General features: G+C 33.8%; 1 protein-coding gene across 13 annotated transcripts in view; it reads left to right on the forward strand.

Annotated features, from left to right (window-relative positions):
* Positions 1-26,007, forward strand: part of RFX3 (regulatory factor X3) — a 349,544-nt gene that overhangs the window by 229,474 nt on the left and 94,063 nt on the right. For all 13 annotated transcript variants that reach the window (XM_007499524.2, XM_056805460.1, XM_056805461.1 and 10 more), the window contains one exon: positions 17,987-18,245. In XM_007499524.2, the coding sequence (XP_007499586.1) occupies positions 17,987-18,245 (259 nt within the window). The remainder of the gene's footprint in view (positions 1-17,986; positions 18,246-26,007) is intronic.

A 26,007-nucleotide genomic window follows, 5' to 3' on the forward strand; every position in this document is an offset into this window, starting at 1 on the left:
TTATTTTTTGAATATTTTGAAATTCATCATCACTACAAAATGAGATGACCAAATATCCCATGTTTTTCCCCTTGGATGCACAATAAAATTAATCTTTTGTTTGCTTCTACAAGTGAGCCATCCTTCCATTTAGCTAAAAGTTCCTTTTGTCATTTGGTTTCACTGGTTGCAATATTAATATTGCTTTAGTTAAGTTCTTTCAACAGTATATAAATTTGTTTATCATTAGATAATTGATTCACATTTAGCATACCACCAGTTTTATTTATAGAGCATCTAAATATGTGTACTTCTTAGCACCTTTGCCCCATCCCACCCCTTTCCATCATTCTACTACTATAACTACAGAAAAAAAATAAAGAGGCTACAGAAGGTTTTCTTCATGAGTCCCCAAGCCTAAAATAATTTTTATCACCTAATGATTATTTTCCCAGATATGAGCCTCTCTCGGTGTTCTTAGTGGGGTTATTTGTCAGATAAGTAAACTCATGTCATCAGGAGTCTACTCAAAATTTTTAGAATGGTAGAGCCTGATAGAGGTTATAGACTGTTAGAATAGCCTTTGAGTACATGTCATAAGTTCCATGACTGAACATCACATCAAATTTGGACTTGTAGAAAACAAAAATAATCCAGAGATATTTCTTATCATTTTGGCCAAATTACTTTATCTTTATATTTAGAATTGTAAACCTACATTCAATTACTAACTACATTCCCACCTTAACTGTATAATTCATAAGCAATGTGCTCATACTCTTTGTCCTATACTCCTATATTTTCTCATCTATAAAATAGGGATAAATAATGCTTGCTTATGACCTCTCCAGATTTTCTTGAGCTTAACATAATAAAGTAGATTAAAAAAAACTTTGAATAGTTAAAAGCATCATTTAAGCCTTCAACATAGTTAGACTGGAATGGAAGACTAGGGATATTTTAGTGGCATAACAAATTAAGAAAAAATTGAACTTTAAAATTCATATTCTCTCCAATAAAATTTCTTGTGAACTTCACAAAAGGGAAGAGAAAAGGGCGGGGGGAGAGAATATAAATCATATAACCAGGGGAAATTTTTTTAAATTAATTAATTTTTTAAAAAGAGAGGAAAAATAAAAAAATTAAAATTAAAGTTCTACTAAAATTGATATTGAATCCTTCATCCTGGTATGATGGCAACCCCAACTTTTTGAAAATTAAGCTAGTATATCCTAAACTTTGGTAAGGCTTACTAAGCTGAAAAGGCTTTACTTATACATAGGCAAAGGTCTGTGTATCTCTCATCAAAAGTCTATCCTAGCTAACCTTGGAGATACTTGTTACCAGTTGTGGTTTTTGTCCATAGTGACTCCAACCTGACTCCTCCAAGGACAAGGACATTGATGCTACTTTATTTTTTTTTAATTTTTAAATGTATTTTGGTTACAATACTCACTTTATTTACCTCCCTCCCCTCCACACACTCTTCCCACAGCCAACGCACAATTTCATTGGATATTACTTGTGTCCTTGATCAGAAACTATTTCAATGATGTTGTTTGCACTAGGATGTTCATTTAGAGTCTTCTCCCCAACCATATCTCTTCGACCCATGTATTCAAGCAGTTGTTTTGCTTCAGTCTTTTTACTCCCACAGTGTTTCCTCTGAATGTGGATAGTGGTTTTTCTCGTAGATTCTTACAAGTTGTTCAGGATCACTGCATTGCCACTAATAGAGAAGTCCATTATATTCAGTTTTACCACAGTGTATCAATCTCTGTGTACAATGTTTTCCTGGTTCAACTCCTCTCACTATGCATCAATTCCTGGAGGTTGTTCCAGCCCCCTGGGAATTCCTCCCCTTTATTATTCCTTTGAGCACAGTAGTATTCCATCACCAACATATACCACAATTTGTTCAGCCGTTCCCCAATTGAAGGGCATCCCCTCATTTTCCAATTTTTGCCACCACAATGAGCTTGACTATAAATATTCTTGTACATGTCCTTTTCCTTATTATCTCTTTGGGGTACAAACCCAGTAGTGCTGTGGCTGGATCAAAGAGCAGACAGTCTTTTATTGCCCTTTGGGCATAGTTCCAAATTTCCCTCCAGAATGATTGGATCAATTCACAACTCCACCAGCAATGCATCAATGTCCCAACTTTGCCACAGCCCCTCCAGGATTCATTACTTTCCTTTGCTGTCATGTTAGCCAATCTTCTAAGTGTGAGGTGATACTCCAGAGTTGTTTTGATTGCATTTCTCTGATTATCAGAGATTTAGAGCACTTTTTCATGTGCTTATTAATAGTTTTGATTTCTTGAACTGAAAATTGCCTATTCATGTCCCTTGACCATTTATCAATTGGAGAATGGCTTGATTTTTTGTACAATTGGTTTAGTTCTTTATAATTTTGAGTAATTAGACCTTTATCAGAGGTTTTTATAATGAAGATTGTTTCCCAATTTGTTGCTTCTCTTCTAATTTTGGATGCATTAGTTTTGTTTCTACAAAACTTTCTAATTTTATGTAATCAAAATTATTGATTTTACATTTTGTGATTTTTTCTAGCTCTTGCTTGGTTTAAAAGTCTTTCCTTTTCCAAAGATCTGACAAGTATAATATTCTATGTTCACATAATTTAATTATAGTTTCCTTCTTTATATTCAGGTCATTCACCCATTCTGAGTTTATATTGGTATAGGGTGTGAGATGTTAATCCTAACCTAATTTCTCCCATACTGTCTTCCAATTTTCTCAGCAGTTTTTATCAAATGGTGGTTTTGGTCCCCAAAACTGGGATCTTGTCTTGCTGAGGTCATTTACCCCTAGTCTATTCCACTGATCCTCCTTTCCGTCTCTTAGCCAGAACCAAATTGTTCTGATGACCACTGCTTTCTAGTATAGTTTGAGATCTGGGACTGCAAGTCCTCCTTTCTTTGCATTTTTTCCCATGATTTCCCTGCATATCCCTGATCTTTTGTTCTTCCAAATGAACTTTGTTATTTTTTTTTTCTAATTCAGTAAAAAAGTTTTTTGGTAGTTCCATGGGTATGGCACTAAATAAGTAAATTAATTTAGGCAGGATTGTCATTTTTATTATGTTAGCTCATCCTACCCATGAGTAATCAATGTTTATTGTTCAGATCTAGTTTTAATTGTGTGGAGAGTATTTTGTAGTTGTGTTCATATAGTTCCTGGGTTTGTCTCAGCAGATAGATTCCTAAGTATTTTATATTGTCTAGGGTGATTTTAAATGGAATTTCTCTTTCTAATTCCTGCTGCTGAAATGGATTGGAGATATATAGAAATGCTGATGACTTATGTGGGTTTATTTTGTATCCTGCAACTTTGCTAAAGTTGTTGATTATTTCGACTAGCTTTTTGGTTGATTCTCCAGGATTCTTTATGTAGACCATCATATCATCCACAAAGAGTGATAGCTTGGTCTCCTTATTGCCAATTTTAATACCTTCAATTTCTTTTTCTTCTCTAATTGATACTGCTAGTGTTTCTAGTACAATGTTAAACAATAGAGGTGATAATGGGCATCCTTGTTTCACTCCTGATCCTATTGGGAATGCATCTAGTTTATCCCCATTGCAGATTATGTTCGTTGATGGTTTTAGATATATACTGTTCATTATTTTTAGAAAAGGCTCTTCTATTCCTATACTTTCTAGTGTTTTCAATAGCAATGGGTGTTGTATTTTATCAATGGCTTTTTCTGCATCTATTGAGATAATCATGTGATTTTTGTCAGTTTGCTTGTTAAAATGGTCAATTATGTGGATGGTTTTCCTAATATTGAACCATTCTTGCATTCCTGGTATGAATCCTACCTGGTCATAGTGAATTACCCTTGTGATCACTTGTTGGAGTCTTTTTTGCTAGTATCCCATTTAAGATTTTTGCATCTATGTTCATTAAGGAGATTGGTCTATAGTTTTCTTTCTCTGTTTTTGACCTGCCTGGATTTGGGATCAGTACCATATTTGTGTCATAAAATGAATTTGGTAGGACTCCTTCTTGATTTATTCTGTCAAATAGTTTGTATAATATTGGGATTAGTTGTTCTTTGAATGTTTGATAGAATTCATTTGTGAATCCATCTGGACCTGGGGATTTTTTCTTAGGGTGTTCTTTGATGGCTTGTTCAATTTCTTTTTCTAGTATGGGGTTGTTTACATAATCTATTTCTTCCTCTGTTAGTCTAGGCAATTTATATTTTTGTAAGCATTCATCCATATCACCTAGATTGCCATATTTGTTGCCATATAATTGGGCATAAAAGTTTTTAATGATTGCCTTAATTTCCTCTTCATTAAAGATGAGGTTTCCATTTTCATCTTGGATACTATCGATTTGGTTTTCTTCTTAACATTTTTAATTAGACTGACCAGTACTTTGTCTATTTTATTTGTTTTTTCAAAGTACCAGTTTCTAGTCTTATTTATTAAATCATTAGTTCTTTGACTTTCAATTTTATTAATTTCTCCCTTGATTTTTAGGATCTCTAATTTAGTCTTCATCTGAGGATTTTATTTTGTTCAATTTCTAGTTTTTTTAATTTGCATGCCCAATTCATTGACCTCTGCTCTCCCTAATTTGTTAATATGTGAACTCAAGGATATAAATTTCCCCCTCAGTACTGCTTTGGCTGCATCCCACAGGTTTTGGAAGTTTCTCATCATTGTCATTTTCATCAATGAAATTATTAATTGTTTCTATGATTTGTTCTTTGACTAACCTGATGCTACTTTAATTTGTTGTTGTTGAGTAGTTTCTGACTCTTCATGACCCCATTTGGAATTTCTTGGTCAAAGATACTGGAGTCGTTTTCTGTTTCCTTCTCCTGCTTATTTTACAGATGAGGAAACTAAGGCAATCACTGTTAAGTGACTGGCTCATAGTCACACAGTGATTATGCATCTAAGGTTAGATTTTAAATCAAATCTTCCTGACTCCAGGTCTGGCACTATCCACAGTGCCACTTTAATGTAGCACTTTGCAATTTAGGAAAAACTTCATTCACCATAACACTGTGAAGAAAGGAAGCACAGGTATTATTATTCCTATTTTATCATTGACAGACCTGAAAGAATAACTTCAACTGGTATCAATCACAAAGGCAATCAAGTATCCCCTCCCTCCATAACCTTGAATGTAAACCTTCTGAATCTGAATCTCAGAGGTGTACTTCTTACACCACTGAATCATGCTGCCTCTCCTTTAAAATCTGCCCAGTACTCCCAGGAAATGCTGTGAGAGACTCATACAACTTTATAATAAGATTCCTACTCTTGTCTTAGACATATGGAAGAAATGGAAAATGGGTACATTGTAAAGGGCTACTTGTATAATATAAACAAAATGCACTTCAATTTCAGAGAAGAAATTGATGCTATTTAGACCCTTTAGGAAGAATTTTCCTAAAGGAAGGCCTTAAAATGCAGTTGTCAAAGGAAAAATGGGCAGAAACAGTGTGGGGCAGGGAAGTAGACATTACAATCAGGGAAAACAGCATAGGTATATAATTAAATACTACAAGAATTAAAACCATAGGAGAGCAGCTGAGTAAGGTAGGGATAAGTAAGCACCACCTAATTTGGAGATAGCTATAATTTCAATTCCCTGTAACTAAGTTTAAATTCCAGAGAAGTCAGTTTCTAATCCTATTTGAAGCCAGTAATCCTTTCTGATGTACTAAACTGGCATTAAGATATGACCAAATAATTCATTTAACTGCTGTGTACAAGTTGTGGCAGAATAGACTTTGCAACAATCACATCAGTGACCACAATACAGAAAAAACTTTTTATTTTTAATGCAATAGATATTGTTGGCTATGGATGGGAGTGACATTATCCTAATAGCTAAACAATTTAATAAAACAAGTAACTCCATTGAAATAGTTACTTGACATAATATTTCATACTGAGGGGATATTTTCTGCATAAGTATTTCCTGTCTGTCACAATTCCAATTGAAGTAGTTGGGGCTGCTATTTAACCATGCCTACTCAACCCAAAGTATAAGTAAATTGCTTTTCTTTTTGTAGAAGACAATATTTATCTCCATCCGAAGGATATAAAATGAGTACTGTGTCTCTTATTCTAAACTCCTTTAATATTTCTGGTAGTACTGTGTCATGACCTTGGAGTCAGAAAGCTTGGGTTCCAGTATTTGCTTTGTCACTTGACTAGATCGTATGACTTAAAGTAATTTGTTTAATTTCTACATTAGCCCGTTTCCTCTGTTATTTTTAAAAAAATACTAGCTACTTCCAATACCTAAAAGTGTTATTATAGAAGTCAAATAGGATAGTTTATGCCTCTTAATTTATCCTTCTGCTTCCAAATTAATGTCTCTGCTTTCACTTTTTTTCTCTTTCAATTCATCATATATCATCACCAGACTTATCTACCTAAAACACTTCTTTGCTTCGTAATCTACAATCTCCCCCAAAATCTAGTTTCTAAATTAGCAAAATGAAAGGACTGGATTTGATATTTCTCTACTATACTACATAAATGCTTTGTGAATTATAAAGCTAAGGTAGTGTTATTAGTCATCCTAATAGTAGTATTACTGGTAGTAATCCCAAAAGTAGTATTCCTGGCAGTACTCATTGTGGCCTATCCTCAGAATACCTGAAGGATCATTCTTGCAGAATTCCCAGAAATAATATTCAAGTGTCAGTTGGTAACATAGAAAAGTAGAATCTATTATTTTACCCAAATAATTCACCACTGTTTAATTTCTTGCTATTTACAAGTAAGAGGGAAAAGCAGACAAAAGATAAGGAATATGATTGGGTTGGAAAATAGCTTCCCTAGACAGGATTTACAATGAATAAAATTATTCATTATTGTTTGTACTTGAATTCTATAATTTTGAATCAAATCTATATTTCTGACAGAACTTAATATTTCACCCTTACCCTAAATGTTTCTAATTTTTTGTTTCATTTATTAAAAAAAATACTTTTATAGCCTATCCCCTTCCTTCCTTTTTAGTCTCCTCTTATTTTACTCTCTCCTATGTCATCTATAATCCAGAGACATTGGTATTCCTATTCCTCTCAAAAGATATGCCATCTTCTGAGTATCTTTACTGGCTGTCTTCCGTGCCTGGAATGTTCTCCTTCCTAATTTCTACCTTTTGGCTTCCCTGATTTCTTTCAAGTCTCAACAAAAATCCACTTTTTGCTGCTAGAGTTTTTCCCCAGGTCTTTTAATGCTAGCACCCTTCCATGCTGAAATTACCTCCAGTTTACCCTGTATACATTTTGTATGTACATAGTTTTTTGTACATTATCTCCTCTATTAGAATGTGAACTCCAATAAGGGCAGAAATTCCCTTTCTTTGTATCTTCAGGGCCTAGCACACAGTTAGTGCTTGTGTTAACTGACTGATCAACTACATTCTCGATCATTCTATTTTGTCCAGTTTTCACTTGGCCACATCAATGGTAGTTGTTTGTTTCTTTTGATTCCTACTCACATTAAATCTGCCTCCTAATTGATTCTCTTTACCTCCAGATTAATCTCCTTGTCTTTACTTTCCCTCCCATCTAATCCCATATCCCATCACCAGACTTATCTTTGTGTCATCCTTAGCATCTAATACAATGCTCTTCATAAAGTTATAGCTCAGCATGTGTCTTGTACTTCTCAAATTTATATTTCTCACATAATATATACTACCATTATTCATTTTGGTGTATTTTCTCACTCCACCAGATGGTCAATTCTGTAGTGACAGAGTCAGACAATGTCTTCTTTTTTTTTTTTTTAATTTTGCATTTCCCCTAGCAACTAATGAAGTTTATCCAGCCACAGAGGAAGGAATGATAAATATTTGTCATATTGTTGTTGTTGAGAATAATGACCATTTTCAAGTATGTGGAAATGTCATGTCTACCAGATGGATTTATATCTTAAGTCCATACTTATATATGACCCTGCCCTCTATTATAAGGGCTTCTGAACATTTGTATATTTTTAAGTGTCTCTCCATATACCATAAAAGCTAATTTGGGTGGCCTAGATTGAAAACAACATTAAGATTAAATTCTACATATATACAGTTTTCTGCCACTCATATACACCATACCTGACATTTAGTAATAGTATATTTTTCTCTTCACAAATGTGTTAAATGTAAATTTTAATGGATTTTTTCTTTCCTTTTTTTAAGAACTAAGGAATAAAATGAAAAGCAATAGTAAGAATGTCAAGTTACCTCTGAGAACTTATACCTGCTAAAGACAAGAAATTTAACATTATGATTCCCACTCCAAATATACACATATATAAAGGCAAGAGAGTGATCACCATATTCAGTAATAAAAGTACTACATGTGAGTAAAGGGAGCCAAGTTATGGTTATTGAGGGAATCATAACCATGAATGCCTGACTTTTTGCAAGTAGAAATAAATTTCAAACAGTAACTACTATATTGAGAAAGAGTTTAGTTATTTTTTTCTCCTCTTGCATTTAATATACATTCATTTTTATAGAGGCATAACAGAAGGAGCACATATGGATATCTATCTACAGTGGGTAAAAAAGAAAAGTGATAGCTCAATAAATGTTTTAGCGTCCCTATTTGAGAAATAAGTATCAAATAGTGGAAGTGATTTTTATTTCAAAATGTCAAAATGAACATCATCCTTATTAAATGTTCTTATCCCCAACAGCATCGTACACTGTTCCTTGCTCACAATAGGCTCTCAATAAATATTTGTTGATTTGATTATTTTTCTCACACCTTATTGCTGTGGTTGTAGTTAATGTAAAAGATTATAGAAATAATTGTGCCTTTTTCATTTAAATCAGGGCATATTGCTACATCAGTAATCTTAACCAGTATTTATTACTATTCATTTATATAAATAGTTTATGCAATTTAGGTAATGATGATGATAAAAGAGATTCAGTAGAAGGTTCCTTATTTCCCTATTTGGTCTATTTCACAAAACAAATATGCCTCTTACTGGTAGTCATTCATCTGCTATCTGCCTTGGAACATTTAGGAGAAAGGTGGCAGATATACAATGGTCTAAATACAACTCTCTTGAGATCTAAATGAGCAGGGCATGCTAAAATACTAAAAATATGCCCTCCTTGTACAACTTGCTGAAGTTTCAAAGTCTTGTAGCTCTTTCTTTGGCTTTTTGGAGAACCCATTCTAGAAACATCTAAATGGGGCCCAAGTTACTCTACAACATTTAAGGAAGGGGTCCATGGAAATAATCAGCAGCTAGATCTGTGAGAAACATTGCTTCATGTATCATAAGCTCATACATTTGTTTATTCATTTGCTTATCCATTCAACAGATGTTTATTATATACCTACAAAATGAAATGCCCTGTTAGACAATGGAGTAGCTACAAAGTTAATTAAATCACAATCATATTTCTAACTTGTTTGATATTTTGTCACATTATCCAAAAAATTGCTTGCAAATCAGCTTTTTCCCCTCTATCTAAACATGAAGACAAGAATCACTAATCCCTTCTTTTATTACTGATTTATGCACTTAATCTGAAAGAATCACTCCCACCTATTATTTTTGCAGGTCTTTAGAGGACAAGCAGTGTGTTAAAAGGGACATTCAATGAGGAAAATCTTGCAGAATCATTCCAGAGAAGGTAGTCTAAAAAGAACAGAGTACAAACAATCAGTATACTAATTCTGGACACTTTCTCTCTCAGTGCATTCGGAGACACTATTAGTTTGATTTTTTTGTTTTGTTTGTTTGGGGAAGGTAGTCCCACTGTATGTTTGTGTTTACAAAGCCTTTCCAAGGTAACCTAGTTAAGTATAGAGAGATTCATTACTTCCATCACCAAGTAGCCTGACCACTGTGACAAGGAAATCACTTTAAAAGACTGATATATATTAATTTAAGGTTGCCAAGGAATTCAGCTATGTAATTCCTAAATGAAAACTCAAGTCAGCAGTCAACCTTTTATGGAGTTTAATTACAAACAGGAGGAAGAAAGTTATTAGAGAGAGAGAGAGAGAGAGATAGAGAGAGAGAGAGAGAGAAAGGGGAGAAAAGGGAATAGGGCTTAAATACCCCCTCTGTTTAGGCTGGGCCAAAAGGCCCAAGCCCTTTAGATAGCTGAGGCAAAGAAAAGAGATCAGTCCCTATCACTCACGTGACCAAAATGGAGAAACAGTCTCAGGGGCCTCCACCTCCAGCTTCCTTCAGAGCAAGCTTCTCAGAGCCCAACCTCTCAGAGCAAAACCTCTCCAACCACCACTCAGTCCTCAGACCCCTCTATCTTTAAGGAAACCATCCAAGTTCCCTCCCCTCAGTTCTCACATCTATCAATCACTGTCCATCTCTTCCCTGTGCCAATGGTGGCTCTAGCTTAACCCAGGACCGCCCAGAGGTCTGTGGCTTTGCACATGTATGTTGAAGGTCATATTCTCAAATAATTAATCTTGATCCTTTGCTGCAGCCCTTCCTAAATCCTGTTACCCTGAGCAGGGTGGAGATTGTATTTTCCAAGACCTGGTTCTGTCATTCCAAGTATCTCTATTGTATCGATTCTAAAATCAATCATGACTCAAAGAACTTCCTATTCTATGCTTAAGCATAGGTCAAAGCCCTTTCCATTGTTCAGCAAAAGGTTTCTGTCCTAAAGAAATCTTAAGTAGGGAGGAGAATGACCCTCCCATGCCAATGGGGTTCACATTCCAATAGACTATCAGTAGGAAATTTTTCAAGTATGAAATTTCCCAATGGTGAAATTTCCAACATTTATAAGTCTAAGAAATTTTAAGGTTTACACCACTATGTGATGATTCCTTTGACCTTTAGAACTCTTAAAGCAAAGAAAAATTCAAAACAATCCTTATCCTTGTCCATCTCCCCCAACACCTCACTTCTCAATGATGATGGCCTAATGGTATGTATTATAATTCTTATACTATCTATAAATATTAACTGAACCATGAATATTCTAAAGGTGAGATTTTTGTCCAGTGGCCTATCAGACCTAATCATATCAGTATTGACATTCTCATTATAAATAATGCCAAAATAAAAGAAAGTTGCAGCTAAATGGAAAAGTGCGTCACTGATTGTCCTTGCAGAAGTATTTAAAGGAGTTAGCAGATTGGTTTTAGACAGAATTGAGGTGTACTTGACATGCTGAGGAGGGCAGGATAATATTTTTAAATGAAATTGAGTATATCTTATCATACAGAAAAATTACTATTTACCACTATGTTATTAATTTCTGAATCAACTAGTTGTCTCTGTGAAATCAGACTGTTGACTTATGAGAGAAAAGAACAAAATTAATTCAAGTTAAAAAATGTGGCATGAAATTAAGATAATGCCAATATATCCCATTGTAGAAATCTCTAATGCCTAAAAAAAAGGAGAAAACTGTAAAGATAGAAATCTTTAGATTATGGAGGGCTTGTTAGCCAGGCAGAATTTAACTAGGTGAGTGATAGGGAAACATGGATTGGGGGGGAGGGGGTGGAGTGTTTTAAAGCCAGATCTATGTGTAAAATAAAATTAGTCTGGCAGAAATATGGAAGGATATATATGGAAGGAAAAGGAACAAGTTAGATAGAGAGACCTAATAAGAAACTACTCCTTTGGCCAGGCAGAGGGCAATCAAGCTTGTCTTTGTGTTAGTGTCAGTAGAATTAGAGAGAATAGGAGGGATACAAGGGATGCTATAGAAGCGGAATTCACAAGGCTTGGTAACTTAGAGAGGAGAGAGAAATAAGAGTTGACTATAGCATCAAGCCCTTTGAACATTAAAACTATGATTGGTAGTTCTCTTGACAGATAGTAATGTTAGAATAATGAGCAAATTTGGGTAGAAATATGTCTAATTTTCATCCTATTAAGTATAGGAATCTGATAGTCTTTCTAGCTGAAGATATACTTGTGGAATTCAATACAAAGGCCAAGGATGGATATGGATATTTGGGAATCTTCTATTATAATAGGTAGTAATTATTGAAGTCATGGAAGTAAATAATAATACTAAAGATAAAAGTGTAAAGAGAGAATAAAGAAGGCCAAGGACAGATCTGTTTACAAGTTGGGGATAAGATAAGCATATATAAGAATAAATCGATAAACCTGAGAAACCCAAGAAGAGTACAAGTATGTAACCAAGGAAGATGTGTTTGTATCCAAAAGGAGGATGGAATCAATAGAGCCACGTGGTAGAAAAGGCAATGAAAATGAAGATTAAGAAAAGTTCATTTGATTTGATGAAGCTGGTAGCTAGATAGAGGAGACAGATCTAGGGAAGGGGGTGGTACTGTTTTAGGAATAAGAATTCCTAACATCCTAACACATCTAAATATGTTATAAGCAGTTGAGAAGGAGCCAGTAGTATGAGTAAATTGAAAATGCAGGAGAGAGACAGCAGGGAGGGAAGGAAAAATGATTGAATCTGTAAGGGAGATGGGAGGTTAAAGGCATTAAGGGTATATTTAGAAGAATTCACCTTGGTGAAGAATAGGAATACTTCTGTTATCAGAAGGAAGAAGACAGCAGAAATGTTGAGAAGTTCTGAGGAACAGAAAAAAGATAAGAGACATCACAAGATATGACCTCAATCCTAAAGGTCCATAATTACAAAATTAAATCAATAAAATACAGTAGGGAGGAAATATATTCAGCAAAGGCAGGATTATTTTCACCCAAGATACATCTTAAAGCATGCTAGGATACAAACATCTCATCTGCTGAGTTAAACAGACCTGGAGCATACTAAAATTTACATGGAATTGTAATATAGGAGCAGAATGGAGTCCTTCACGCTTCCACTGGGGAATGAGAGAGAGAGAGAGAGAGAGAGAGAGAGAGAGAGAGAGAGAGAGAGAGAGAGAGAGAGGTGTGAAGGAGCTAGAGAAATGGAGAAAGGAAGAGATTGATCCTCCCCCTCTCTTCCCCTTGGAGAATGTAGCACAAACTGTCTTATAGAGGGACAGAATATGTCTCCTCAAGAGATTAGATTGACTATGGAGGTTAAGGACTGAAGAGGAAGGTCCTATACAATAAACTAGCTGCCTCCCCTCTTGATCTTGGGTGGTATAAGAGAGCAGAATAATTCTCCTGCCCTGGATTTCCCAATCTCCCAACTTCCCCCTTTCTCCCTTGAGTCACTCTACAGCTTGGTTTGGAGCTGATTATCCTTCTTGGGGAGAAAGGTGAGATTTCCCCCAAAGCCTCAGTCCCCTTCAAGGATGTTAAGAAGTAGACCTAATCTAAAAAAGTAACTCTTTGTTCTAGGGGACACACAAGGCAGAGAGAATGGGGTTGTTGGATAAGGAAAGTGGGAAATGGGAATCCCTATGAACTAACAACTGACCTCCCCCCAAATCCTAATGGTTCAGGCTGTTTGCCTGACCCTCTTTTGGTCAGTTGTAGGGGTTGTCCTTTCTCGGAATCTAATCTAGTTGTAAAGTGAAGTTCAAGGAGAGGTTTTTTGTTTTTTGTTTTTTGTTTTTTGTTTTTGTTTTTGTTTTTTTGTGGATAGAGAGGATCTTCTTTAGTAGATGGCCTTTCCCAAAAGTCCCAATCTACTTTTATCATCTTCAGCAGGAACCAGAGGAATTTGGGGTTCACTGGAAGGTGATCAATATCTAGAGAAGCTCTCTGTCTCAGAGGCTTCCTCTCAGACCATCCAATCCAGGAGGGCTCCCAAGAAATGAAGTAGCTGTTTTTGAATCCTCACACCTCATCTTTTCTTTTCCTGGAATCCTGAGTCTTCCTTGCCCTTCCGCTGCTTGGGTTGCTTCTTGGTCATGCTGGATCTGATTTCCTCTTACAGATTCGCCCTTTCGTTTTGTGCAAATTTGTCACCCTGACAATTTGTATCTGTTTTGAATACTTTACCTTATTTTTTTATATTATTATTATTATTGGCACTAAATTTCTATCTATTTTTATTCTATATCCTACATCCCCTTCCCAAAATAAAAAAATCTCTTAACCCTTAACTATGTACTACTCTTAACTTAATTTCTCTTGGCTAATTAAACTATGCTAAGATAGGGTTTCTGGGAAGAGGTTCAGGGTAAGTGTGTTGGTTACAAAAGTTGATACAATTAAATAACTTGGGTTTTAGGATTAACAATATCTTTGAACAATATGCAACAATGTTGATTTAACTCTAGAAACAATAACTTCATGAACTCTAGTTAAAGTAAAATTCTTCTAACTTCTGTTATATTATGCTTTCATTACTTTTCTAGCTATTATAATTTCATTAACCTTTTACGATATTTAAGTGATTTATGTTGTCTATTTTTTCCCTATCTTGAACTCTCTAAGTTTTTTAACTTCCCTTTTTGTCCCTGACTATCCTCTGTCCCTGATTTAAGAAAGGTTAAGAATGTTAGTTTATTCCTACTCTATATTAGTATGTTAGTGCTCTAAATTTTGCATTATGTACATGTATGCTTACTGTACAATCATTATATATGATACATACATATTACATATATATATACATATATATATGAGTTCTGATTTGGAGTCAACCAGATAGAAATGTTGTTTTAATTCTTTCCTGCCTGTTTGAGTCTTGCCAGAACTTATTTACAAATATATACAATTTTTCATTATCACAGACCTTTCTTATCTACAACAAGGCCCCTAAATCCATGTGTTTTATGTTTACGTTCTAGATATGTTCTGTGGCATGTACATACTCTCCACAGGTGAATCCTCTTCCCATGTTGACTGTAATTTCTATTTTTCTCCCTTCTTATACTGAGTTTGTGTGCATGTTACATGTGTGTCCTTAATGTGAAGTTAATATGCAATTAATCTTATGTGACATGTTTTTAGAAGTTCTTTTCCTACACAGTTCATGATTTACAGTTCTTTACTGTGTTCCTTTTGTTCATTTGAAGTCTCCAGTCCTGGAATGATTTTTCTGGTCCTGATTCTTCCTCTGTACTGGAAACCAATTTTTGACTGTCCTCTCACTTTGCTTGTAGTTTCTTCTCTTCTTTTGCAGGAACATGCATGCATGTAAGATTTGTTGATATTGTATGTGTGTAAGTAAGAGTGATTCGGATTGTGTGAATGTGAGTAAGACTTTGTGTGAAGATTTTTCTTGTTTGTTTTATGATTTGAATGTATGTCATGTTCTTCTTGTAGTATAATTGAGAGTGAGTGAATGAAGGTGAGATGGAGAGTTAGATAAATGTAAAGGTAAATAGATGTAAAGGGGGAATTTACATATTTTTTTCTGCTTCTTAGGTTATGGCTTGTCTTTCTTCAGTCATTAGTCATATCTCAGCATCACTTTCTTTGTAGTTGCACATAGTTTGTGTTTCCTCATTCCAGTCAATTTCTCTCTGGGTTTGTATTTCTTGTTTGTGGTCTGGGGCATTTTCTGATTCAATTCCTTCTGGGCTAGTTGGGGTAAAGTGGTGTTTTACATGGGAATCATGGTACCATAGTTCTTTCCCTATGATTTTGATTGCAGTAGGTATTCTGATCACAACTTGGAATGGTCCATTCTCTTACAGAATCTAGTAATAGTCATTTGGGGAGAAAATTACACTTTATATGTTTGTGTACTTATTTATATGTATGACATGCACATATGTATATACACACCCTTTTCCTACAAATGTAAGAAAGAACAACAAAATAATTTCTATTCAATCATGAAATATTTTAAAAGGTTTTTTTCCCTTCAAGGAAATAATTATAATCATCACAGGAGAAACATAAAATGAGCAAAAGCAAAATCTTTGAAATGGTACAGATTTTAGATAGATATTTAGCTGTTCCTTACTGTAAGGTTCAAAAATAGTGAGTTAGTTTCCACTCATTATGCCAGAAACTGACTCATTCTCTAAAACAACTGTTTTTAAAACATAAAATTTGAACATTTCTGAAGAAAATTTTGTGTAAGGGATAATACATAATAGACAGAGTCATTGAGGGCAAGCAGATACAGGATTTCACAATCATTAGTTATCACATTCATCCAACAAGCATATTTCAAGCACCTACTATTTGTAAAATTGCCAGAGATAAAGTGACATGGTTCCTTCTGGCCCCTTCATCCCCCTTCCAAGGAACTCACTATCTAGCTGGCAAGATAAAATTTATATGCAAATATTTGTAATGTGAGAGACTGAGAGTAAGTATATAAAAGATATAAACAACATAAAAATAGAGTTCAAAACAAGAAAGGATCTCTTCTTGGTAAGGAGATCTAGGAAGGTTTTTTTGATCTGGTGGAGGTTGCATTTGAGTTTGGCCCTGAAGATTGAGTAGTATTTCAAATGGATATAGAGGAAGATTGAATAAAAAACAAAGGTGTGGAAACAAATAAGTGTATAATGTGGCCCTGGGTAAATGTTAAATATTCAGGCAGAGCTTTGTAATGCCATAACATGCATCCAACTTGACTATTTTTACAAGATCTGAGAGGGCCATCTAACTCATGCCTTTGGCTCTGTATAGGACTATACTTAATGATTTAATGGGCATCTCATTTTTCAAACACTTCTTAGTGAAGATTGTGCCATCTCCCTCTGTCACCCATCCCAATGTTTAAAAGCTCTTTTTGTTTGTTTGTTTATCTCCTATTTGCAATATGCTTTGAAATGAAATTCAAAATTGCTTACTCCTGAATAAGTCACTCAAAAGTTGATTTCCTAAAAATTCCCCAGACCTATCCCAGGGGATGGGGAGGACATATTCAGAAGTCAAACCTCTCTCCACAGACTGATGGAGGAGTGTCTACCTGGCAAGGAGCATAGTTAGCCCTGTAACCTATAAAATGTGATTCCTAAAAGTTTCAGAACATACTTTCCTTACCTACTTGGTTATTAACTGTTTAGCTTATTTAGAACAAAAATGTTCTCTCACATACATAGTTACTCCCCTCAACACTCTACCCTTATTTTGCATAGAATGAAAGAATTTTAGAACTGGAAATAGTTTCAGAAATACATAGGCTAACCCTTTCATAGTACACATGAGAAGACTGAGGTCCATAGAAATGGAAACACTTGCCAAAAATCTCAGATTAAATGAATAACACACCAGGGACTTAAAGCCAATCTTTTGACCTCTTTTTCTGATGTCCTTTCTGTTCAACCATGCTTTGATTCCATTTATTTTGACATGCATTTTTGGGGTAATTTCATGTTATTTTATTAATACAATTAAATGGGGCCACTATCACATTTGGTAGACAGGAATTTTAACGATCCTTATAAAGTTCTTTTGTTTCATTTTCTTTTATTCATTATGCATGTGTGATGTAAGAAAAAATTATTATTGAAATATCTTTTTTTAAGTTTCCTGAGAAGGGGTACTGATGAGAAGTATGATGTGTGCTATACTTTAAATGGTATGTTTTCACTTCATTCTCATCACTAAATAAGGCAGATGTGCTGAGTGCCTTTTCCTCTCTCCCTGCCCCCTTTAAGGCTTCATAGTAACAGTTTCTGTACAAACTATCACTTACTTTCCCTTTGGGTGGGAAAAGCAACACATCTGTACAGTATACAAACAGAAGGTGTTTTCAGAATTTCCAAATTATGTTTATACATTCATTTTCTTTCAACTAAAGGTCCAATTTTAGACTTCATTGGGCTAAAGGTACTTGTTTTGGATAATTTTAAAAAAAATTTCCCAAGAGACCTAGTATCTTTTTTCTTTTTAAAATATGTATTTTTTGTGTTTGATGTGTTTTAAATATAGAATTAATGTGTTTATATATATACACATATATTTGGTTTTTAAGTGGAAAGAGAATACTTGTAAATGAAATTTTTTGTCATACTAGACTGAAGGTGTGTGTGAGGAAGGACTCTGCTTTATTTAAACTCTGTAACTTCTCTAGGTGACTACCATAACTGGAGGGGGGGGGAGAGGAAGAGGGAGAGATGTATGCCTGTTTTCAATATAGTAAAGAACACAGTCTATAAATAAGCAAGTAAATATCTATTTTTCTTTCTCCTTCCAAAGCCGAACAACAACTTATCCTTACACAGAAACCCAGATGTACAGCCAAAACACTGGAGGAAATTACTTTGATACCCAAGGAAGTTCTGCACAGGTGACTACAGTGGTCTCATCTCATAGTATGGTGGGCACTGGAGGGATTCAGATGGGTGTTACAGGAGGACAACTTATTAGCAGCTCTGGAGGAACCTATCTGATTGGCAATTCAATGGAAAATTCTGGTCATTCTGTGACGCACACAACTCGGGCCTCCCCAGCAACGGTAAGTACTTTGTTTTAAAACATTTTTTATTTAGAGTCCTCATAGATTTTGATGGATGTTTTTATTTTTTATTTATTATATACCAAAAACCTATAAATCAAAAAGGGAAAAACATGTTAATTGGCATTTGTATTATCTTCATTGTCTTGCTGATGTCTAGAAATTGTCATTTTAATCCATTTTTTATAAATTAGGTAATTTATAATTTCTATTAAATGTTTAATTTTAAAGAAATTTTTCTTTAATTATCATAGAATAAAATTCCATCAAGTTCTACTCAAAGACATCTTTATTTTTTGTGCCTGCCTTTTTTTTTACTTTTGGTATATAATAAAAATCAAAGAAACAAGGAACAAAGTAAAAAAAGAATTCTTAAGTTCAATATTCTCTTCTTTTTCTACCATTGGCATTAAGACTAGACTTCGATTTTTTTATGTTATTGAAGCATCAGGGGGAAAATATCACCTTTGCTTTGGATAAACAATCCTTATAAGACAACACAATTATATTTTTGGTGAAAGAAATGAACATGGTATATATGGACTTGAAATTTCATCTCTCAGATTTGGAACCAATACTATGGTACAAATATTTGCTGCATTTTTTGATTTAGTAGAATGTGTTTTACTCTTTTATAAAGCAATTTCTGGCTAAAACCTTGCAATCAGCCCTCAGTTGGTCTTCCCATCTTTACAGCAACACATGAGGGAAAGCATTCAGGATCAAACAATGTGATACTATTTGGAATTCTTTAACCAAAACATTAAAGTAGCTAATTATCTGTATTATTGCTTTAATTCTGATCTTTCTCTTGCTCATGTGGACTTTTGAATATCCTTGTGCTATGAAAGAAAAAGGGGAAAATAATTTTGAGGAAAATATTCATCTAATAATAAAATTTTATATTATTTAATAATATTTCATCAAGATTTTTATTATGCCCTTTGTATGTGTATACAAATATATATACAATTTTATATTATCAATTTGGGATCATTATTTATTCATGTCCTTGCATTTTCTTCATTCATTGAATTTTTTAGAATTTATTTTTTAAAGCCCCACATTTTTAATTTGCTGAAAACTTTCCCCTTCTGAGTGAAAACTATAATGACTTTTACTTTTGTTTCATGTTTCGGAATCTTCTTAAGAGACATACATTTTTCTTTTAAAACATTTTTATCTTGAGTTAACTATAGTACTTTTAAGCCCTCTGGTTTCTAATTTATACATTCAAAATGAAAGGTCATTTTGCTATTAACAAGCTGTATGGCCTTGTAGAAGTCCCTTATCCTTGCTGACCTAAATTTTTTTTCATTTTGAAAACTGAGAGACTTGAAGTAGATAATTGTTCTTGGTTCCATAAAACATGAGGGGGAGGGTGGATGTTCATAAAAAAAAATTTCACATTTGCAGTATCCTCTCTAAATCTTTAAGTATGAAATGATGTGCTTCAAAATTTAAATTAGGTACAACAACTCTAATACAAAAATAGGTTTACTTTATTCTGCTCTAAAATTACTCGACCCCTTTTTATCTCAGATCATTTCTGGGACTCACTTCTCCCAAAATAGTTCTGATGAGTTCTGTTGTTATATTCTAAGCTTCAGAGTTGTCTTTACCTAAATTGGCTGGAGAAATGCTATACAGGATGATATATAAAGTTCCTTCTTCCTTCTCTAGTAGTCTATAATTCTAATTAAAAAAGATGTACAAGAGAATGCTAAGAAATCTCACACTTAAAAAAAATGCTATGTTACAAAAAAGAAGTCCAAGGAAGTCCTAGAACAGTCCTCTTCGATATGCTAAAATTAGAACAGAATATCATTTTTAGAGACAGGCATGGTTGTCACTCCTGAGATCCTAAGGAAAATCACAAAGGACGTCAGATTGACTTTCACATCTGTTTTTGGACACTCTTTTTTCTAACATAGAGTTTCCAGCATTCTCATGTTGCTCTTCAGTCATCCAAGACCAGTACATCTTTAAAGACTCTACAATGGATCATCCCTCTCTCTTGAATTTACCCCTAATAGTACTCTCATTATCTCCCTTTTGCCCACCCGCAACCTTAGTCCCTCAGCCTTCTAGGTATTAGGAAATTAAGTGACTAAAGCAGTTCACACTAACAAATGAAAGATTAATAGATTTTTAACCCAAGTGAAATCCTAATTAGTGAAATCTGTCTGAAAGATATTTTTGAGTATATATCTTTCTTATGTCTTTCAGCAGCTACAATACCCCCAAACACACATTGATCATTCAAGAAAACACTGAAGTCTGAACATTGACATTCTGCTTCTGAAATGTTGCCTGGCTACATTGTGGAGTATATAGTTAAACTCCACTGAAAATATTAACATGAAAATTTTAATTAGCGGTAGAAACTAAAAGTGACTTTCTCTTAGTACTGAACTGTAAGGGCCAGTTTTAAATAAAATATAAATATCTACTGCAAAGAATTTATAGCCATTTGTATATAGGAATAATGAATTGACCTTTATCATTGATTTGATTCTTTTGCAGTTGAAAAAAACACTGATCAATTTCTTTATTAAATCAATTAATTGTTTCAACAAATTAACCTACTCGGGTTTTTTTTTGTTTTTTCTTTTTTGGCATTCTAAAGAAACAGTTTGAATTCATTAGCATAGATCTATTCAGTATCAATATGTTAAATTTAATTTTACAACTTTTTACAAAGATAAATTTTAGCTCTTTATATAGCAGAAGATAGCATGACACCTTAAAATAAATAGCACACATGATAAATGCTTTTATTAGAATAATTACAAAAATTAAATTAAATCCTAATTAATAATAACAGGGATGATGATATTAGCAAGGAAAGCAATTAAACAAACTCACTAGGCAATATAAAATCTATAGTAATTGAAATTATAAGAATTTATATATGAATGTTTTCATTTTATGCTAAAGAAAGAAATCCAGTGACTATTCTTTCAGATAGTTTTTGGTTGGTTTTTGTGAAAATGTCCTTTATAAGAAAAAACAAACATTAGAGGGAGAAAGAAAAATAATAAGTGAAAAGTTGTTTCATATATTACAATCTAAAGGAAACAATTAAGCTGAAACCATTGTGAAAGTAGAATACTTTTCCAAAATATGGATTTGCTAGTTATTTTGTAGTTTAATCCTGCATTTATTGATAGAGTTTATATTGGAACTCAACTGCTTTCCACCCTTATAAAAAAGTCTTTATCTGTTTGATTCTGCAGTGAAATTATAATCCTCCATTTCAATATCTTACCTATTATCATCATAAATGTAAAGTGAAATTTACCTTTTACTTTAAAACCTACTAAAGTAAATGGCCCTCATTTTTAAAAGTGGTCTTCTTAATAGCTGACCATTTAAAATCTAAAGTAGTTCTGGTCTTCGGTAGGTTCTATTTCCTAAGAAATAGTGTTGGTTCCTAAGAAAAGCTTAATATATAATTAATTCATTGCAGAATCAAATAAAAATTCCAAAAAAAAGCTAAAATGGGTAAGAATACTTGGTAGTTTGTAGACAAAAGCCATGATCACATTTATAAAGCCAACAAACTAGACTAAGTTCAGTTTCTTTGGCTATCTTCTGTTGTTCAGTCTATGTCTAAATACCCTTAATATGACTGGAAAAAAAAATCAAATAGAATTTTGGTCAATTCTAGTATTTGTGCCCTGTGTGGGCCTTCTTTATGTTTGCACAGGCAAAATGAAGTGGAGAGCTGGCTAATCCAGTGTACATAGTCACACTATATAATCTTAGGAAGAAAATAAAAATGCCCTTTCCTCCTTCTTATTAACTGGATTTATAAAAAGTTATCTGGATAATTGCCTTGATTTTACATTTCACTGAGCTCATGTGGATACCAGTACAGTAAAGGGTTTCTTAAATAATGTCCCAGAGTGAAAAATTCATTTTTGTGGGGGTAGGAAGAAGGAAAAACCTTCTGAAATTGAAGATTCTATTTTGAAATATATTTAGCATTGGAAATGTCTTTACCTACTCCAATATTCAACACATAATCATATTTGTGGTCCTATGGGAACACAAGAGTTAAGTGAGTCACAACTAATGTTTCTAAATGGTAATACTTTTTTTACCTGAAAATACACTTCACTTCAGTTTTACAATTTTAAATGCAAAAAAATCATGTAAGTTATTTTTACTATTTGTTCATAATCCATCATACATTTTATCCTTGCGTTATATGCACTAAAAATGGTAAATTCTTGAAGTGCGTTAAAAATATTGACTAGCTGAGTGCAAATAACACAGTCTGGCTAAGTCATTTATTTGGGAGAGGGGGTGAGATCATCAAAAATTCAGTAGTTTGGTTAATGCAACAGTAGAAAGTAAACTTTAGTTAGAAAGCTCTCCTGGTAATATTCAAAAATGGTCTATATGCTTTTACCCATTGTGTTCTAACAGATTTGTTGATCTCTGTATGTCCTTATGATAGGATATGAGCACACTCTTTAGGATTTTGTAATAAACTTGCTGAGAATTGAAGATATTTTTGTTACTGTTACTTTTATACTTATTAAAGCTTCATTTATGTTCATAGCTGTCCATACCATGCATAGCTATTCGCATCATTCATATTACTAAAAATAATATTGCTTCATACAATTGTATTAATTTTCTCTCAAAATGAACAATTAGAAATATTTGTATGTTTTATATGAACTTAAATTCAGGTATCAAAAGGAAAATATGCCAAAATTATGTTATTTATATCAATGCTTTTGGCTCCTATAGCATTGCATTTTTTCATTTATTAGAAAAGATATCAAACTTCATTTGAAACTATTAGAATTTTTTTATATATAGGAACAAAATAACATCAGATTGTATGTTACATGGAGAGGAAAAGACATTGTCGAATTGCAGAAATTCAAGATTTTTACTGACCTTTAACTGAAAAAATCTAGAGGTAGAAATTTTATGATTAAAGTTGTATGAAGTAATTTATTCCTAGATCTTTATAGTCTTCAGAATTCTAGTAGGTTCTGAATTAGACAGGAAATAGCTTTGACCAACCTTGATCTTCTTCATAAAATTTATTTGTAAATTTTTAAAAGAAAGGAGAATATTTTCCTTTAAACTAAAATCATAATTGTGAACTCCTAAGTGTTATAAAATGATTGAGATCCTTTATTCCCTTTTATAGATCATGGATTACAAAGAATAGTAATATTCACAAGCAATTTCCTAATAAATTCGTAAGATTTAACTGCTAACTCCCCTTTTATCTTTTCCTTCACTTTTAAATCAACTTTTAAATTCATTTTATTGTAAATTTTTTTGTTTTGATGTTTTACTAATTGCTTTTTCATCCATAAAGACAAAATATATTGGTTGAAAATGGAAGCTGAATACTATCTACTTATTTACATAAGAGATAAAACTATTTATCCAACAAATTCCATTTTCTACCTCCTCCACTGACCCATGTCTTATGAAAAAAATGTTGCAAAAGAAACTCCACAGTACATCTGCCCAATTGTCTATTCTTAAAAAGAAAGGAAATTTCTCTCTGCCCCTACAGTTATCAACTCATACATCTAAGCATGAGATTTGATTACCACTTTCACAGTATACATAACAACAGTTGTGGTCATTGCCCACAAAATTATGCAGCTTCTCTTAAAAATCTAACTATAGTGTTTGATTCAATTGTTGGTGGCAGTAGATTACACAGGCTGTGTTTCACATGCTAACTAGAAACTATAATATTTTCATGTGTTTCTCTTAAATTTGCATGCCTATAGTTTTATTGACTTCTCTTCCTCCCTTATTAGGGATGACATCCATTTTAACCATGCCTTCAAAATCATAGGCAAGACAGATTTTTTAAAAAATAAAATAATACTGGTTCATACCACTCTCCACTCACCCAGGATCCAGAGGCAGAAGAGTCCATTCTGCCTTTCAGCAATAGCTGGGACCAAAAGGGAGGCAGTGTGTCATCTTACCAAAGCTTATCCCTCTAGCTATTATCCCCCATCTCCCAGAACCATTCTCTGAGAAGACATACTCCTTCCCTCAGGGAGACAAGACTGGGTTATCTTCCACCAAAAGGAAGAGAAGGGAAGGTCAATCTCTTCTCCCTCTCCATTCTCTCAAGGCTTTCTCTCTCTCCCTACCTTTCCCGTGTGTGTGTGTGTGTGTGTGTGTGTGTGTGTGTGTGTGTGTGTGTGTGTGTGTGTGTGTGTGTGTTTCCTTTCTAGCCATACATTACAGTTGGCACCCCAGATGGGATTTGGTTAGGCTTCTGATGTGATGCTGGATTTGACTTTAAGGACTTGTGAGGAACCCCTATGTTCCTTGTTCATAACCCATATTTGCATATCAGAAAATTTTCTAAGTATGTTTTGATTTGTTCTATATTCATCCCATTACTCTCTTGTGTATGTGTTTCAAATATTTTGTTTTTCATATCTACTATCTTTTTCTCTCTTCCTTTTCCCTCTCCCACTGTTATAAGTTTTTGTTTTTGATCTCTGCCTCCCCAGATTCTATTTCTCCCACTAACAATTCTCTCAGTGCCCTCTGTGGCATGTCAGCCCCTGTTTTGCATTCTTATACCTGTACCCTTTTTTAACCAAATGTGGCTTTTTTATGGCTTCATAAGCTGTGTGTGTTTCCCTTTGCTACCACCGTTGAATATCTGGGTTTTGCCCCATCATTGATCATTTTTTGCATTGTTTTGAGATCTGGGGTAGTTTGATTTCTCAGTTCACAGAGATCACAGCACTTTGGCTTGTATGCATTGTAATATGTGTGTTCTCTGTCACTATTTCTCTCTGCATCTGATTTCTGCCTTGAACAAATTGGGTTTGATTCCTTTCTTACACAGTCCAGAATATTTCATTTCCATATTCCCAACATAGAAATGTCCAATATGACTAAAGTTCTGATATTTCAATTAAAATCTTCCCCATTGCTAAATTTGATAGAAAAATCTATAGAAAGCTATTTCTGCACTTCAAAAGAACTTTGATTTCCTGATTTCCTAAGCATTGATGGTCCTTCCAGTATTACAGATGTCAACTCCTTTGCTCCTGACTTGATTTTTTCACTAGTTGCTATGGTCAATAAAGTCATTGTCTCATAGCCAGTCTTTCAGTTCTGAGCCCTGTTTGCATTTAGCTAAATTGATTCTCAGCTGGTGATCTCTTATTGGGCCTGTCAAATTTAGTAGAACCTAGTAGAACATAAAACTTCTTTGGCTGTCTTTGAGAACCTTGGATGACCAGTAGGCTATGTTGAAACAATAGAGATCTTACACTGAGAATGATATTTAGCACTAAATAGTGTTAAAGTTTTTAGAGACACTAATATATAACATGTATGTAGTGAAAATGAAAATTTCATTTGAGTATTACGTAAAGTGTTAAAGAATCTTAAGACTTTTTAAGGAGCTAATGAGATCATGCCCTTAATATTTTTCTTGAAAGGAACACAAAGGTTTTATCTAATGTTTAAGTTTCCAAACTATGGAATACAAAGATAGCATGGAAAATTAAAATCCACAGAAAATCCAAAAACCTTTTTGTAATGTTTATATTTGTCATTATATTTGTTAGAGTTGGTAAGGTAATAAATGATTGGTTTTATTTTCATTTTTATTTTCATTCTTTCCCGAACTGTGTCTACCTTCTCTTAATGGGATTAACACAAGAAGGCTGTGACCTATATTGTTCTATGGTAGGTGAGTGAAGGAACAGTCTGAATAAACTACAGACTTAGC

The sequence above is a fragment of the Monodelphis domestica genome, chromosome 7, assembly GCF_027887165.1.
Source record: "Monodelphis domestica isolate mMonDom1 chromosome 7, mMonDom1.pri, whole genome shotgun sequence".
In the NCBI taxonomy this organism is placed as follows: domain Eukaryota; kingdom Metazoa; phylum Chordata; class Mammalia; order Didelphimorphia; family Didelphidae; genus Monodelphis; species Monodelphis domestica.